This window comes from Octodon degus, unplaced genomic scaffold (assembly GCF_000260255.1).
Source record: "Octodon degus isolate 3935 unplaced genomic scaffold, OctDeg1.0 scaffold00004, whole genome shotgun sequence".
Taxonomy (NCBI): Eukaryota; Metazoa; Chordata; class Mammalia; order Rodentia; family Octodontidae; genus Octodon; species Octodon degus.
In genome coordinates this window covers 7,963,504-7,981,954 of record NW_004524580.1, presented here as the reverse complement: position 1 = coordinate 7,981,954, position 18,451 = coordinate 7,963,504, and the positions used below count along the sequence as shown (strand labels likewise).

General features: G+C 35.1%; 1 protein-coding gene across 1 annotated transcript in view; it reads right to left on the bottom strand.

Moving 5' to 3' along the window:
• The window catches only part of Ptprq (protein tyrosine phosphatase, receptor type Q), a 219,508-nt gene that overhangs the window by 133,444 nt on the left and 67,613 nt on the right, over positions 1 to 18,451 (bottom strand). The window contains exons 18-23 of the mRNA XM_023716180.1: positions 13,641 to 13,801; positions 12,591 to 12,736; positions 5,887 to 6,055; positions 3,862 to 4,152; positions 3,225 to 3,500; positions 2,554 to 2,705 (exon numbers count right to left, since the gene is read on the bottom strand). Coding sequence (XP_023571948.1) covers positions 2,554 to 2,705; positions 3,225 to 3,500; positions 3,862 to 4,152; positions 5,887 to 6,055; positions 12,591 to 12,736; positions 13,641 to 13,801 — 1,195 coding nt within the window. The remainder of the gene's footprint in view (positions 1 to 2,553; positions 2,706 to 3,224; positions 3,501 to 3,861; positions 4,153 to 5,886; positions 6,056 to 12,590; positions 12,737 to 13,640; positions 13,802 to 18,451) is intronic.

Here is an 18,451-nt window from a genome sequence, read left to right as displayed (position 1 = left end):
AGACTTACACAGTTTTAATAGAACTTTTCACTAGATCAATAATTTCTTCTATCATACCGCGTGACTCTAGTTACCCATTTATTGATCTGCCTGAGGACCACTGTGGTTTCATTGACTTAGTAGTAACATCTGGAGCAGTTCTATAATTTTTCTGCCCCACAAAACCATACTTAAGTTTTGAAAGAAGAAAAAGCGTAAGAGAAAATAAATAAATGGATATTGTTAGGAAGTGGAGCCGATGAAAGAGAAAGGAGGAAGAACATACAGGAAATGAAAACCAGTCATAAGGGGAAAGGCAGTTACAGTAAACTAAATATTTTAAAAAGAAAGAAAATGGCTTAAGAGTATACATAGAGGAAGCTGAAAGAAAAGATTATAAAAATTGGTAGAAGGAAAAATAAAATATAAAAAGTAAAACCATACTTGAAAAAATAAAACTACCAACTGTCATGCTGTACTTGATATTTTATAATTTAAAGATTATAACTTTCTCCTAGTAAATGTTAATAGTAGCATTTCTGTTAAAGAGTAATGACTAACCATATTATAAATATATTCATGGAATAGCATGCTGTCATTCTACGCTCAGCGTTATTATGATGTCAGGCAAACATTATTGTTATTATTATTATTATTATTATTATTATTATTATTATTATTATTATTTGTATTTGTATTTTAGGACAGGGTCTACAGCATCTCACTGCATAGATAGGACTTGAAGTGATCCTCCTGTTTACAGCCTCCCAAGTGCTGGGATTACAGGCATGAGCCACTACTCAGTCTCAATCACTGTCTCAACATACCCTGGGGTTTGGGACTCGAACTCCTGGGTCAAAATTCTTTAAAAATTTACATACAACAGCAATAATAGCTAAGACATTTATTATATTCCTGAAATTATTCTAACTGCTTGAAATTTTTCCCTTTTAATTCTTAATATATGTATATTTATCATTTCTACTTTGTACTTGGAGAAACTGAGTCCTAGGAGTCTAAGGGACTTCCCCAATGTACCAAAGTACATAGCAAAGGCAGGATTTAAACAGGAGATAGGATGTCAAAGTCTTCAGCCTTCCACTTCATTCGTGTGTCTGGGTTAGATACAGCTGCTCTCAGGCAATCAGATGACATACACATGCACACGCTTCTGAGCACACATGCAGCCATCTGCAAAACGTGATCACTCGGAGCAAAGTGATTATTTTCCCTTTTGATATTTCTCTGTCACTCATACACACAAAGCAAGTACAAAATAGGATAATGTGGACATTTCTCAAGACGCAGATAGTAATGGGGTAGAGGGTTAGTTCCATTAACATAATTATCGCAGTTCTGGGACATAAGCTCCACACTCATGGACTAACGTGTAATTTAAATTCTATTTGCAGTTAGATTTTAAAATAATATCTTGGTTTCCCAAAGAAAAGCAGAGCCTGATGACGCAGCTGCAATAACTGCTCTTGATTTTGTACTATTCAGCTCACTCCCGTTGCCACCATTCTTGCTGTAACTAAACCAGAACATTCCAGGACTGCATTTGTTTTTATAAAAAAATAAGAAAACCTCTAAAAGTAATGCTAGTGGATTATATCATATTTTGGCAAATAAATGCTAGAAATTATACTCATATTTCAGGTCCCTTGTCACATAGAACTTTTGAATATTTTTCAATGATTGTAGACCCTAAGAAAATTAAGCAGGGAATAGATAGTTAGGGTTACAAATGAATTAGCAGTAAAAGTAAAAGAATAAATGTCTTGAAAGACCAATTAGTACAGGATTATATGCATTCAAGAAATATTATTAGAAATCCAGTATAAATGTTATTTTGAAAAGATCACAAGAAGATTCAGTTGCTATTTCTTTTAACAATAAATACAAATATATTTTATAACAGGTCCTATTAAACCAGAAAAATAATTACATACCTTCTTTTTTGTTCAAGTGTTTATTTCTCATTTATTTATGTTTTTAAAAGAATACAAGACGATAAAAAAGAAAAGAAAAATTAGAAATGATACAGAATATCACTAAACATAATAATAGAAATTTGAAAATGGTTGCTATATTACATAATGTTGTCTTCAAATTAGTTGTTTAGATTACCAAATATAAATATGCAAAATTAATAAAAGAAGAAAGAAAAAAATACTTATGTATAAATGCAGGATAGGTTGGATGGTTGTAATGCTGATTTCTGCTGGTCTATAGTTAATGCTTAAATGTTTTTTTCATCTTTTTAATTTCTTATACTTTCTTTTACTAATTTTGCATGTTTATATTTGTAATACATACTTTCTAACAATCAATCAGTGCATTCATTCTTAAATTACAGACATTTAGAGACTAGGAATCTAAGTACATTGTACTAGAAAGTATTCAGCTTATATATCTGCCAAATGCTTTGTACTTTCTCAGTTATCCTTAAGTTTAAGGATACAAAGAAAGTTTTAAAAGATCATCCTTTTAATTTGAGGCATTCCATCTTCCTCCTACATGTCAAAAAAAATTCATTTTTGAAATTAACATATACCATTGTAGTAAACATACCTTATAAAATATAGTATCAGTTTCATGTTCATGAATTTTTAAACTATATACCACGACAATACCACCAGGAAGAGGGCTTGGGTTCCATTGCAGCCACACAGAGTCTGAAGTGTAGTTGACTAAAGTCAAATTTTGAGGAGGTGTTAAAGGCACTGCAGGAAAACACATTATCAAACTTATAATCACAAAACTTGTAGCAAAGAAATGCATCACAATTCTGGCTTCTTGAAGGCACTAGTTAAGAAATACCCATAAACTGATTCAATTTTTTCTTTTTATGTATTTGGTACAGGGTCTCACTACGCAGCTTGGACTCATAGTGATCCTCCCGTTTTCAGCCTCCCCAGTGTTCACATTACAGGCGTGCACCACCACACCCAGACTCTGTTGCCGGCTCAGCCCACCCAGGCTGATCCAATTTTAACTTCAGAAAAAAAAATCATAAATAATTATGATCTTATTCTTAGAACACAGCAGCTCCAAAGCTGTGTCAAACAACACAGTATTTCTGAATCTTGAATTAGGGGGAAAAAACGTTCATGAAAGTAGTTGAATAATTGTAATTAGAGACAGATAATCAAATTCGTTGATTTTCCATGCTGTTCCTTATCAAGAGAAAGAAAGTTCTGGAACAGAGAAAGTGTTTAAATAAAATGTGTATTCTGGCTTACCTGACTCATCCGTGTAAAAGAAAAGAACAGTGGAAGGACCAGGTCCTTTAATTGTTCTTGCAGAAGCAAAAAAACTATAGAGTGTAAATGGTGAAAGCTCTTCCAATGTTATGTAGTTATCAGAAGTAACAAAAGAATAATTTTCACTTGGTCCTTGTAAAGTTAAATCATAAGTTATTATTGCACCATTTGGCTTTACTGGGGGATCCCATGATAAGAGAACTGAGGTAGAGGAAAGGTTTCTAAAAGTGTTGATTATTGGTGAAGTCTCTGGGACTATAAAAGAAAAAGAAAATGTTAAATAAAACAAAAGCAAATTAGTATTGATCAAGAAGAGGCATTACTCATAATTAGATTTAGTTTCATTACATTATTTTAACTTTAGGAAAGAGCTTATTTTGCTTCTTTTTTTTTTTTTTTTTTTTCCGGAACCAGGGATTGAACTCAGGTCCTTGTGCTTGCCAGGGAAGTGCTTATTCTACTGAGCCATCTCCCAGCTCCCTTATTTTGCTTCTTGAAAGACTAGCTATTGAGAACAAGAGAGCCATGCACCCATAAGAACAAAATCCTCTAAAAGAGGGATACAACTGAAAAGAATACTAAGCTGTTTAAGAGGGAACGAAAGGGTCTAGCCTACCATCTTCTTCTGTTTTGATGTGTAGCTGGGCAGTGTAAGTATCAGAGAAGCCCTTTTCTGTGGCTGGAGTGATTTTTAATATATAGTCGGTGTATTTTTCCAGATTATCAAAATAGATGTTGCTTTCATACGTAACTAGCGGCGGTCTCACGCTGTGAGGAACCTGCTGCAAATCCAGTGACACATAGTAGAAGACTAGACCATTTGGTTGAGATGGTGGCACCCAGCTTACGTTTACTGCAGTCGACGACACTGACTCGTAAGTCAGGTTTCCAACAAGCCCTTCAGGTACTATGACAGGAATTAAGCAAAATAGAAAAATCATCAGTTGTCCTTGTCAGAATTTACATACATAAATGGAGCAAAGCAATTGAAGTGGTATTTGTTGCATCATTAGTTCATGTGCTATTTAAATGCAGATCATTTATGTAAAAAGCTACCTATGAATCATTTTTTAAAATCACTCAAACATTCAAAGTCAAAATAAACTTTATTATGTGTAACAATTGCTTTTAGGTAATATTCTCTTTGCTTTTTCTCCCTACAACATGCAAAGAGAAAAAGCATGAATGTGTGCACATGTGTATGTTCAGATAGTTTAATATTTGGTGATTTACATGATCTAAACAATACTTTTAGTTTCCTTCTTTTAAAGATTAACTTTACTGAACATATGAGGAAAGATGCCAGTAAGTGAATTACTTCAGATCACACTGATGGTAAAAATACTCAATATTAATCATCTCTGATTTTTGAATAACAATCTTAATCCAGTTATGAAACTATTAAGCCATATTTGTATTTTAAAAGACTACCATGTTCATAAAAATTCTAATTCTCAAATATCAGCTGTGAGCCCAGCTGATATTAAAATTGAAATCCTACTTTGTGGAATGTGTAGTTATTGGTTGTTATTCTTAATGCTAAGTACAATTGATGAAATATTATAACCTGCAAAAAACTGAAGAGGTCTACATTGATGGAATTCTCAAAATGATATTGACCATGTATTGCACTAAAATTTTTGTTTGCTTGTCTGTTTGTTTGGGGGAGGTTGTTGGTCTTCTTCAGACAGGGTTTCACGGTGCGGTTCAGGATGGACTTGAACTCGCTTTGTAGCCCGGACTGGCCTTGAACTCACAGCAATCCCCCTGCCTCAACCTCCCCAGTCCTGGGATTACAAGTGTGGGCCACCATGCTCAGCACATTACTGTTGAAGATCTCTCCAAACCATATTTACACACATTCATCATATTCTGTTGGCCAATTTATCAGTTATTTAAAAGATTTTTACAGTCATAAGAAAAACACTCTTCTTTTATGTTTGCAATATCTGTCAAGCTATGGCTTCCAACAATAAACATAGAATTGTATGCTCAGTAGAATTTTAGGTCAATATCATTTCTCAATGAGATTAATTTTTTAAATTGTAAACAAAAAAAACAACCATAAGGGAAATAGGCAGGGATCCATCTGTCATTGTTTTCTCACAGCAGAAATCTAAATCATTATAGCTTTGTGAAGACTCAGCGTGAACAGGGTCCTGGGGAAGCTGCATACAAAGAATTCTAGACCTAAAACAGAGTACTCTTCATATATTATTCATAAACATAATAAAACTAAAAATGCTCCAAGAAGTCTCATGTAGATGCAAAATCTGCAAAAGAAGTGAGTTGTTGGATTTTCTTTAAGTTCCTAAAGGAAATGGACAAATACAGTAAGTAGAGAAAACGCATGCATCTAGAAAGCACTTTTCATGCCATGACCACAGGGCTGGGACATCTTTGGAAGTAGGAAAAGCAGAGCATTTTCATGAATGAATAGTAGTCATTTTTATGAATAGAAAAAGCAGTTACCATTATAAGTTTCATAGCTCTCTTAAGTGCATTTTCAAATTTCCATAACGAATAATTAAATATACTAAAATAGATTTAATGACCAAAACATTTAACTAGAAACCATTCATGAAATAATTAAAGTTTTTTAATCCAATAAAAGATAAATAAGTGCATTTCATTTACATACTGTCTTGATCTGTGTACACTTGAATCACGTCGCTGCTTTTATCCCCGTTTCCAGCTGAAGTGCTTGCTGTCATCCAAAATGAATAAAAGCTGAATATTGCCAGATTATGTATTACTGCAGACAAAGTAACATTGTCGGACTCATTGGTTACTTCATGAAGTGTAAAATTCTGAAAAATAAGCATATCATTTTAATGGCTGAGAATGTATTAGTATGCTTAAAGATTTTTAAATAACTATTACCCATTAATTGATTACCCTTGAGTGATTTCAGACATTTTTTACTTACAGTCAAAAAAGTCATTATTTTACTACAGTAAAATATTAATTTTTGGAAAAATGTTATAATTTTATTGCAATAAATCTAAAATTATTTGTTCTAAAAGAATAGGGAGTAGTAATTTTGCTTGCAAAATCAATAGACAAAATTGAAAAGAGTAAAACTTCCAAGCTTTTCTTGGAAAAGGTCAAGAGGCCCACTGAACCCACAACCACCATGCTGTCAGTGTCAGTTTTCTCTATACAATATTGAAGTATCTTCAAAGTATTGTCTACTTTATAGTATACTGTTTTCCTGAATGAATAGTAACAGTTTTTATGAATAGAAAAAGCTGTTACTATTGCATTATTATTTAATATTATAAAATTTATTTTTCTTCAAATTAATAATAGACAATATATGAAAATGTTTGCTTATTTCTATAAGTGCAAATAGTATTCCCACCATTTTTTGTAATACTGAAGTTAAACCCAAGACCCCGTGTACAGTACCACTGAGTTATACCCTCAGTCATATCTGCCTGTGTGTCTGTCTGTCTGCCTGTCTATCTGTCTATCCGAGACAAGATCTCCATACGTTACCCAAGAGAGACTCAAATTTGAGAACCTCCTATTAAAGCCTCCATAATAGATGGGATTATGGCAGTGCTACCTCTCCTAGCCATTATTATTTATCTTTAGTAGGGCTTTTTAAGAACTGTGAGGCACAAAGAGAATGCTATGAAATGCATTCTGATATCTACAGTAAAAGAAGCTTAAATTTATCTTATCTGACTATACTTATATCATTAAAGGAGTATACTTTAAAATTTAATTTAATTTTTTAATTAGGAACTTTTTGTCTTAATTTTAGTGAGACACAAAGTCAAACAAAATGGTTTTCGAAAAAGAATATAGAAAGAAAGAAAGAAAGAAAGAAAGAAAGAAAGAAAGAAAGAAAGAAAGAAAGAAAGAAAGAAAAGGGCTGGCGAGATAGCTAGCAAACTAAGCACCTGCTTTGGCAAGCGCAGGAACCAGTGTTTGACCCCTGGTCCCACATACCATGCTGGCCTCAGCCTCAGGGTGTGCTGAGCCAGCAACAGAGTCCAGGCATAGTGGTGCACACCTATAATTCCAGCGCTGGGGAGGCTGAAAACAGGAGGATCACTACAAGCTGTGTAGTTACACCCTGTACCAAATACATAAATGAAAAAAACGAGAAAATAGATCTTTAAAACATTTATATAGTTAGTACAAATACTTTTCTTACTAATTAAGAAACATGTCCATTTATACGGAGTAATCTAAATCCCTGCAATCTACACAAAACCCTTCGCGTCTTACAGACCTATTTTCAAGTTCCTGCTGTGGGGCCAGGGAGATAGCTCAGTAGAACAAGTGCTTGCCTGGCAAGCATAAGGGCCTGAGTTCAATCCCCAGTTCCACAAAAAAAAAAAAAAAAAAAAAAAAAAATTGAATTCCTGCTGAATAAATTATCTAATCTCCAAGTTGGTCTTAACCCAGCTATAAAATAGAAATAGTCATCTCCACCTCACAGAGAGCTTTTGAGGGTTAGATTGTAAGAAAAATGTAAATCAGTTAATACCAAACTTGGCATACAGCAAAAAAAAAATCATAATTTGCTTCAGGATAGTAAATTGCACTCATAGGACAGTAAATTTGAGTAAATTTACACTAAAGATGCTACTGAAATTAACTTCAGCAAAATACTTTGTGGTTCTTTTAACTGTATTTAGGGGAAAGAAAAAAAGTAGGTTTACTTCAATTTTTTAGAAATTTATTTCAAAATAGACATGCTAAAGACATGTAAAAATCTCACATTAAAAAAAGATGACGTTCAATGCCTTCCAATACATTTACTTTATACATGTAATAATCAGTGTATATAAAGCACCACTTAGAAGTATTATTACCTAAAGCTCCTTGGTAAAAATTTTAGGGAATTTTTTTTGTTATATAATTTGTTCTAATTACTTTTTTTTTTTTTTTTTTTTTTTTTCTGAACCGGGGATTGAACTCAGACCCTTGCGCTTGCCAGGGAAGCACTTATTCCACTGAGCCACCTCCCCGGCCCTACTTTTTTTTTTTTTTTTGTTTTTTTTTTTTTGTGGTAGCAGGGATAGAACTCAGGACCTTGCACTTGCCAGGCAAGCACTTATTCCACTGAGCTATCTCCCCAGCCCTTTGTTCTAATTATCAAGACCTTGATAACTAGTAAATAATGAGTTATTTCAATTCAATTAGGAGCAATTGCTACTATATGTATGGTTTATCAGGTAACAAATTTATTAGAGATCAATTATTCGAATAACACTTTACATTTTAAAAGAATAATGTATTTACAGGTTAAGGGAATACTGTCATTTTGATCATTATAACAATAACTATGTCTCAAGTCTTTGCTGTGAACCTACTAGTGAGAAGGAAGTAGTAGCACACACTTGTAACCCCAGCCTCCTGGGAGCCTGAGGCAGGAGGACTATGTGTTCAAATCCAGCCTGGGCAATTTATCAACTTAGTGAGATTCTGTCTCTAAATAAGAAATAAGAAAATAGCTGGGGGTAAGGGAACTAGTTAATGGGAAGGCACAGGATTCAATTCCCCATACCACAAAATAAGAATGAAGGAAGGAAAGAAGGGAGGGAGGGAGAAAAGGGGGAAAAAAAGAAAAGAAAAGAGAAAAGAACAGAAAGAAAGAAAAGAAAAGAAAAAGAGAAAGTTATGAGTGGTTAAGAAAAATATTTTTGCAGGGGTCAGGAAGATGGCTCAGTGGAATAAGAGTTTCCCTGTCAAGCGTAAGGGCCTGAGTTCAATCCCTGGTTCTGCCAAAAAAAAAAAGAAAAATATTTTTGCAATGGATACTTATGTAGGATAAATGTTGTGACCATTATGATTCTTAAAATATAAGAAATTTTGAGGTGAAAATTAATAAAGATAAAAGATATTAAACTGATCAGAAAGAGGTAGCAACTTGGGAGAGATTTCAAAAGTAATCCTAATGTAGCTGGAATTCTAGCAATCATAAATTGCATAATCTGAGATAAAAATTTCAGTATAGCTACCTCATTCTTGAAATGATATATCCTCATTAAGCTAAAAGCAGATTGGTATTTTTGTGTGTGTTGGGGGGAGGATTCACAAATATGCCTTCATTTGAGATCTTTAAATATTTAAATTGATGGTGAGTAAAACAAACAGAACATATAGTTTACTGCTAGAAGCTATAGACTGCATGCAGAGTGTGAATTAGGGAATTCTTATTATCTTCTTAGGTAAAATGAAAATAGAGATAAGTCTTGGTGCTTCCGCGTTGCCTGACCACGTTGGTAACTGACAGTCCAAGCCAGCTGTCATGGTCTGGAGATGAACGCGAGCTTGCTTCAGTGTGCCTTTCCTTTAATAAAATGAAATTTGTTAGCATCTTGACTTATGTTTTTTAGCACAGAGGACTGAACCCAGGGCTTGGCTCTCTTCCACTGGCTGCATCCCAGTCATTATGTAGTAGCATATACTTGCAGGACAACATAGTTACATGTGTTCGGCGCAGTTGGCGTATGGGTGATGTATATAGCACATCCTTCATTGTCAGCCTCGTACTGCACTCGCCACTTACTTTTGCCTAACAGTGTCTTTTGTCACCAACTATCTAAGGCTACTCCTTTGCTTATATAAACGTAATCAGATGGTATCCAGTAAAAATTTTCAAACATGATTAATCAACCAAAGTTCATTTCACACTTTTTAAAATATAAGACATAGGATGTCATATCATGCTGAGGAGACAAGACATAAGCTGGTAAAAATTTAAAGTATAGGAGAGCTAATATTCTACATGAAAGAAAATGTGTGAAAACTGTAGGAAGAATAAGATGCATTGCCAAGGAGCAGTAGAGACTAAATTCATCAAGATAAGAAGAAAAGGTCGCTCCATAGTTGAATGCTCCAAAATTATAATTATTGAATAGTGGTCTATTGTAAGAATTTTATGGGGTTTTTGATTGAAATATTTACTGAGCATTAAAACTATGCATGACACGCATCAGGGAAAGAAAGCAAAGATAAAGGTCGCTGGCGTTCTTTTGAAGGTGTGTGCTATGATATCAGGGAGCTAAAATGGGAACAATCTGAAACAGGGTGCAGAGTGTAATGCTAGAGGAACAGGATGTGCTGCAGTCTTCTGCAGGAAGGAGAGAGAAGAGAAGGAACAACACAAAAGCTCTACACCTATTCAGCTGCAAGACGTTCGTTCTCAGAACTTCTAGTCTACCAATCCAAAGTAGAAAATCAGGTGGGGAGCCACAGGTGCCATTTTTAACAGTAACTTTAAGAATGCATTTTAAAAATACAAATAAATATCAAGCAACATGTAACTATAGTTTGAAAGGTTTTAACAATGTTAGTCTGCACCTCCCTGCAGCTGTCACGCTTAAAAGCATTCTGATGATGATTTAAAAGGTAACATATTCTAGAACAGATGAATAGCAAATGGGAACGTATTATATACCCAGGTTGAATCAGGAAGTTTAGAAGATCATGTTGAAAGTATAGTTAGATGCTCATACTTAATTCTTTGGATGTAGAAAAGGAAAACCAAATAATCAAATAATCATGTACAAGCAATAATAAAATTGTAGAGAGGCAAAAGCACAGTACTAAGATTCAGAAATTTAGAAACTATTTGCAATGCTGTTATTAAATGTGACCATGTATAACATATTTATACATGGAGGTCAGCTGTTGAGACGGAAGGGGGTCCAAGAGCTGCAGAAGGGGAGCGGAAAGGAGTACAGGAGACAGGGATGGAAAATAGGAAGAAATGTCATGTATGTGTATCGAGTCCCCACAATGAATGTAACCATCGTGTACTACAAACATGTGTCAATAAAAGAAAAGAAAAAATCAGCAATTTGAACTCTTTATTATGAAATATTGTTAAATTCATAAATAATAATGTAGGGAAATAAAAATTCCCTTACTAATCTCTATTTTTCTCACAAAAACAGCAGAACAAAGAAAACACAAAAAAACTATTTGCTGAACAGAGAAGAAAACCAGACTCCTTTTTCCTACTGCTCGTAAGATGTTTTACTCTTCAGTAAAGCTCCTTTCTTGGTGTGAAATTGTGAGAAGTTACACGTACGCAACCCCACTTTCAGAGGGACGGGTGGTGAACCCAGGACTTGCACGCAGAAACACACTGGTTGTTGTCACTGAAAGCCCCGGCGGGCTTCCATTACTGCCCTCTGTACTGACGCTCTCTGCTGGCCGGGCCTCTGCTGTCTTGCGCGATGCGTCCCTTCCCTGTCCGCACCACGCTGCAGGAGCGCTGAAGCAAGCTCGCGTTCATCTCCAGACCATACAACCGACTTGTACTGTCAGTCACCAATGTGGTCAGGCAACGCGGAAGCACCAAGACTTATCTCTATTCTCAGGCTACTTAAAAAGATTGTATTCAGGGTGGTTAGGATAGATATATAGTTACATTCTGTTAATGAATAGAATGATTTGTTCTAATGGTGTTTGTAAATAGGATGTCAAGACCGCATCTTGTACAGCAATTAACCACTAAGAAGAATGTATGCAGTGTGTTAATTATTGAAACTGTCCTACCGATTTGATTTGAAACTGTCTCATTGCTATTTGTTTATCAATAAAATTATGGCAAAAAAAATAGTAAGAATTCCCTAATTCACACTCTGCATGCAGTCTATAGTCTATAGACAAGAATAATGTCCATTGTTATGGTAACAATAACAACCCCTCGGTCCAATAATTGAGATTTTTTTTTCCAGAACCTGGGATTGAACTCAGGCCTTTGTGCTTACCAGGCAAGCACTTATTCTACTGAGAGAATATTTTTAAAGGAAGAAAATTCACAAACATAACCCAACACCAAAACTATCTGCATTATGCACAAAGAAATCCAAATGTACTTTTGACCAAGAAATAACTTTGAGAATAAATGAAACAACTAACACTTTAGAGAACAGTTCTTGGAGGAAATGGAAACAAGGGCTGTCTTCATTTGCCATTTTTTAAATTTATTTATTTGTTTGTTTATTCATTTACTGCAGAACTGGGGATTGAACTCAGGACCTTGTGCTTGCTAAGCAAGCACTTTTTCTCCTGAGCTATCTCCCCAGCCCCGACTTGCCATTTTAATTAAGTGGCAACTTCAGCATTCTTAATACAAATCAAACTGACAAAGAAGCTGTACATGATCCTGTGGGTATGTGCTCTGTGTACAGGGAGATTAAAATCCACCCAACCTTACTCCACCACATTTTTTTATGCCACTGGGAATTTAGTAGAATATATTTGGGCACAATGATCAATATAATGTAAATAATGTCTTCTGTCATTTAGAAATTTGTATAATCAAAGGCAAGAATGCAAAAATATAGTAACAGGAAATTTAGGTCTTACCTGCATGAAAGTTCCGGAAGTGTTTCTGTAATAGACAGAATAATACTGTATAATCCCATTGGGTTTTGAAGGAGGTGTCCAAAACAGCATTATTGATGTTGAACTAAGATTGACATAATGAACATGTTTTGGAGGGTCACTGGGTGCTGTAAAACAGAGTTAAAAGCTACAATTATGGTCTCAATTAATGACTAAAATGCCTAATTTCTACCTAAATTTGAAAAGTTAAACTGTTAACTTCTTCAAAACAAGCTTTAAATCAGAATAACATTATTTGGATGTCAGAAAAGCAGTTCATAAGACACACTGGCCCATTTCTCTATTACTCCAACATAGCAATATTCAAGAGAGGACATTTCTTGAACTACTACCCTGGCTCTGAAACACGTCCACTGCTATGCATTGGAAAACAACAGCACAAAAACCTTCCAAAATAGAATACATGAAGCAAAATTCTAGCTTACTTTTTTTTAAAAAAAAGAAGGGTCTACAGGTCTACGGAGTGCTCAGGTCCTCACTACTAGATCAGACTTGTAGTGATCTGACTGTTTACAGCCTCCCAAGAGCTGGGATTACAGGCACACCCTATGCCCAGTCTCAATCGCTGTCTCAGCATGCCCCAGGGGCAGGCCAGCTCAGCAGGATTGAACCCCTGATCCCTGAGCCTGCTTGCAGGCGCTTTAATACACTGAGCTATCTGGCCGCCCCTTAGCTTACAATTATAAAGGTTTATAACAAAAGACAAACAGAGCTGACTTCGAGCATTTTATTTTTTTCTTTTGCCATACACACTTATCTGTCAAGTATATGCACTGTTGAATGCATTTATAAATTTAAATTTATTTCATCATCATAAGAACCCTGCAAAGTAGATAAAATTTTTCTATGTTACAGATGCAAAATTGGGGCACAGAAGGATTAGCTCGCTTTCCCAATCACTGAACTAGAAAGCGGGTGCAGCTTAAAGGCTTACTAATGCCTTTTGATATTTGATCCTTTTTTTCTGAGTAGAGCATGTTTCAGGCTGGCTAACACCCCGCAGGAACTCACCTCCCTCTGGTGTTCGGAAGCTAAGGATGCTACTTCTTGTCTTCCCATCACCGAATCTAGTGCTAGCTGTGACGTAGGCACTATAGTCCACGTTGTAATCCAAATCTGAGAACTCTAACGATGTGTCAGTTACATTAATTGTTTTCAATGATGATCTGTCCCTAACAGAGAAAAAGAATATTATCGGTATAACTCTTTTTTGCAAATGTAGAATACTTTATTTAATGAATAAACTTTGCTTCTTACCACATCTTTATTATTAAAGAGATGAAAACTTATGTAAATGAAATAGAAACAGTAAACAAACTGCTGAATGGAGGAAGAAAACGGCAAGAAAGCAAGCGCAGGATAAATGATCACAGGAAGTCTGAGCTGCTGATTAAAGTTCATGCTTTCTGAGGTGAGATGGAATTTCAAGGTTGTTTTAATTTGCAACTCTTAGGGCCGGCCAAATAGCTCAATGAATTAAAGGGCCTGCAAGCAGGCTCAGGGGCTGGGGATTCAGATCCGCGGCCTTCCTGTTGTTCTCACCTCCGGGCGCGCTGAGATGACAATTGAGACTGGGCGTGGTGGTGTGCACCTGTAATCTGTGCACCTGTAATCTCAGCTTTTGGGAGGCTGTAAACAGGCGGATCACTACAAGTCTGATCCTGAACACCTGTAGAACCTTCCCTAAAAATACCAACAACAACAACAAAAAAATACTTAATCTAGTATAAAAATGTCCCATATCATAGGTGAAAATAGTTAATTTCAGATTACTTCAACGAATTATCTTCATTTGCCTTCAAGCATATTCCATATGTCTTTTGTTAATCAGAGTTCAAATCTATGATTTGGTTGAGTCAATTTTAATGGTTCTCTAACATTATGTACTCAAATTGTAGAATTCCTTTTTCTTTTTAATTTAGGGCAGGGTCTACAGGGTGCACAGGGTCTCATATGTACATTGGACCCGTAGTGATTGTCCTGTTTTCAGCCTCCCACATGGGATTACCAGCACACGCCACAGCACCCAGTCTCAATCTCTGGCTCAGCGCGCCCTGGGGGCAGGGCCAGCCTGGCACATGCAGGGGGGATCAAATCCCGGATGCAGTGCTCTGCCGAAGCAGGCGCTCTAGCCCACGGAGCTATCTGCAAGGCTCCAGCATTCCTTTTTATACGGATACCTTAGTTGTTCAAATATTTATTCTTCTAAAAGGTTCTTCTGAAGTCGTATAATACTATTTCTTCAAACAAAACCAATTCATGCATTTATAAAAGTAACATTTTCTGCTAAGCAAACCAAAGAAATAGTAAATGCCAAATAGGAACATTTAGAACGAGAAATCTATGGGCTATCTATTACTTACTGAATATAAATTATTTTGAAAGTAATGTATATGTATCATGCTGAAAAGAAGATAATAGAACTCACACCCTCACTTAAGCATAGTCTTTGAAAAGTGTAAATGCCACTTCAGAAAAAAACAAACATGATAAATAGTGTTTCAAAAATCTTGAGATTATTAACAAAATTTCAAGAGGGCAAAAAGAAGTCTAAAGAACAAAATACTGCAAGTTGTACAGCATTCAAGTATTTAAGCGTGAGTCCTTTTACCACAGCTTCGGTAGTTTTGGAAGGCTAGTATATAGAACCAAAGAGGAAAAATGTATGCAGTGATGCTAAAAGCATTTACAAAGATATTTAATTTTTTAATAAAATTAATTATTAAACTATTTAGGTAAGGTGGTCTGCACAGAAAAGAAATATCTCATGCAATTTCATATTTTTCTACTTTCAAAACACAAGACTCCCAAGAAATAAATAAACGGGTGTCCCCTCTGAAGAGAAATGCTCTTTTCTTACCGCTGATATATCTGAATCGCTGACTCATTACAAGAGATAATAGATTTTATTTGAATTAAAGTTATCAGGGCCTGGGAGATAGCTCAGAAGAATAAGCACTTGACTGGCAAGCGCAAGGTCCTAAATTCAATCCCCAGTACCAGAAAAAAAAAAGAATTGAAGATATCCATAAAGAGATAAATTTCACATACTGTTTTATGATTACAGAAGTGCCACTTTACTCCAAATATAAATACAAGTACTGTTATATTTTTAAAGTAGTGTGATAGTTTATTATAGTGAGAAAAGTATGGAGTTATGTGGGATCATGCAGGCCAATAAGGGGAACCGTTAGTGCTTTCAGTGGTAGCCCGCTGCGGCACACATGCCACAGGCTCACCACCGCTCATCTAAGCTGTTCAGCAATCTGAAACAGTTTCAACAGACACTTTCTTTCAGAAGCAGTGGAGAGAATTTTCTTAACTTCTCTCAGATCACAGAAAAGGAGCCTTCAAGATTTTTAATTCCATGTCTCTTATTCTCAGAAAAAGACCCCTTGTAGAAATTTTATCCTATTCCATAAGCCTGTCGTTCTTAGCTCAGTCACCAAACTACAAAGAGCTAATGCAGCTTCGATATCTAACGCTATGAGTAGGCTAAGGAATCTAATTATATTATACCTATTTTGAAAATTATTTCTCAAGCATATTATTCAATGTTGTTTTACATCACTACTTTCTTGCCCTAACCTTCACTGTAAAATCTTGCATTTAAATATGTACATTGGATCAGAATAGCCCAGATTTGTCCATAGATAATGCAGAATCAAAATAATTACCTGGAAAATGAACATCAAAAGTAAATTTACCTCAAATATTTTAATTAGAGGACTGTCTTTACAAATTATCATAATAAAACTCTCAGAAATCCACTGCACTTAACATACATAGACAAACCACTTATCATAAGAGATAAAATGTGATATCAAATTTTTTTCAGATACTATATATATATGTATATATATATATATATATATATATATCTGTTTTTCTTTTGGAGTTTGGGATTATGATTGATATTTTCATGAGCAATATAGAAAAGTATCTGAGCATGAATCAAATATAAATGAAACACTTCAAAGTGTCTCTCGGGTCTACACAAGATGGCTTGCAATAGAACTGAGAACCAGCAGGGAGAAAGAGAAGCGAGCTTCACTGAGGACTTAACTCTGTGTCCCCCACTTTAGTAGCTGTTACCAGATCCATGCTGATACATCAACCCTTGGGCCAAGGCATGAGGCCTCTGGTCTCCGAGAGGCCATCTAGAGAACAGGAGGGTTCACTCCCTGCTCTATGGAAGAAATCCAGCTTTGACACTCCTTGGTATTTGCTGGATTTGCTTTGCTGAAGTCTCTGTTTTTTTTTCTTTTTAGTTTAAAATATTATAACAAAATGTTATGGCTTCCATTAAGATGTTTTTACTTTCACATATAAAATATTTGTTCTATAACTTGATTCTTCTCTGAGGTTAATAAAAGACTGCCTTATTCTGTATTTATAGCTTCAATTTGGATGCATAATAGCCATTATTCTATGAATTAGCATTTAAGGCTTTTCTCCTGTTCTTTAGCTATTTGTGACAGGGAATCAGTAGTTATCCCTAGACAAAAAACCTTTCATAATGGTACTTTTGTTTCTGATAGTTAAATTGTATGGCTGTTAATACAAATGGGTTAAATACTTTTTTAATTTAATGATTATTACTACAAAATAATTACCATCTTAAATTTTAAATATATTATTTAGGATCACATCAACAGTGCGTGAGTGCTCATGTCTGCAGTTTTGTGCTCAGCTGAATATTACGAATCTTCTTAGTTTCTGCAAGTCTAGCAAAGAAAAATATCTAATTTTGGACTGATGCTCTTGATCATGAGTGAGAAGGAATGTACTTTCCTATGTTTATTGATCATTTATAATTCATTTTTAAAATCAGTTCACTCACAATTTCTTTTCTATCTTCCATTATAGTGTTTTAAATGTTGAACAATGTCTCTCTGAATTAGGGAAGACCGTTCTTTCCACGGGGGCCAAATGCTTTCTCTATACCTTTTGAAGTTACAGATGATATTATGAAGTCAATATTCTACAGAATTCAGCAAAACTTGCTTAACATCTACCTTGTGCAGGCCTTATGTTAAGCATCAGTGTGAATAAGATGCAGACCTTCTCCTCAATAAAGACAAATAATTATAAAACCATTCATAACAATGTGAATTTTTAAATATAGGGGTCATAACCCTTTTTGTCCACAGAAGCTAAAAGAACAGAAAAAATAACCATGTGACAATAAATTGGTTATGAACATCATATAGAAAAAGGAAGCCTACTCACCCCCCAAAGCACAGGAAAGTGTTCATGAGAAAGCTAGTCTGCGAAGTTTGACATCAGAGTAGGGAGTTGAAGAGAATGAGGAGATGAAAAGAGAAGGGCTCCTTGAAAATTAGATCTCTACATATGCAGAAGGAATCTAAATGTTATACAATATATAATTTAAAATATACAACTTTTCAACATCAGCCAATTGAAAAACTAATAAAATTTAAGTATATTGTAATTTAATCTCAGTATAATCATTTCACTGATTCCATTCTAAATCTAAGAGAATGAAAACTAAATTGAAAGCTTACTTAAGACCATGGTTAAGTAAATTAAAGTTTACTTAACCTTAGAAATCAAAAATTTGAAATTATTCTGAAGAAATATGAGATGCGGGTTTTTTCTTTTAACCTCACTCATGGATAATACTAAAAATGTCTTTGGTTAGGATTAATATCACAGGGCCGGTCAAATAGCTCAGCAGATTAAAATGCCTGCAAGCAGGCGCAGGGGCCAAAGGTTCCATCCCTGGGCCTGCCTTGCTGGCCCCACCCCCAGGGGGGCACTCAGATGATTATTGAGACTGGGCATGGTGGTGCGCACCT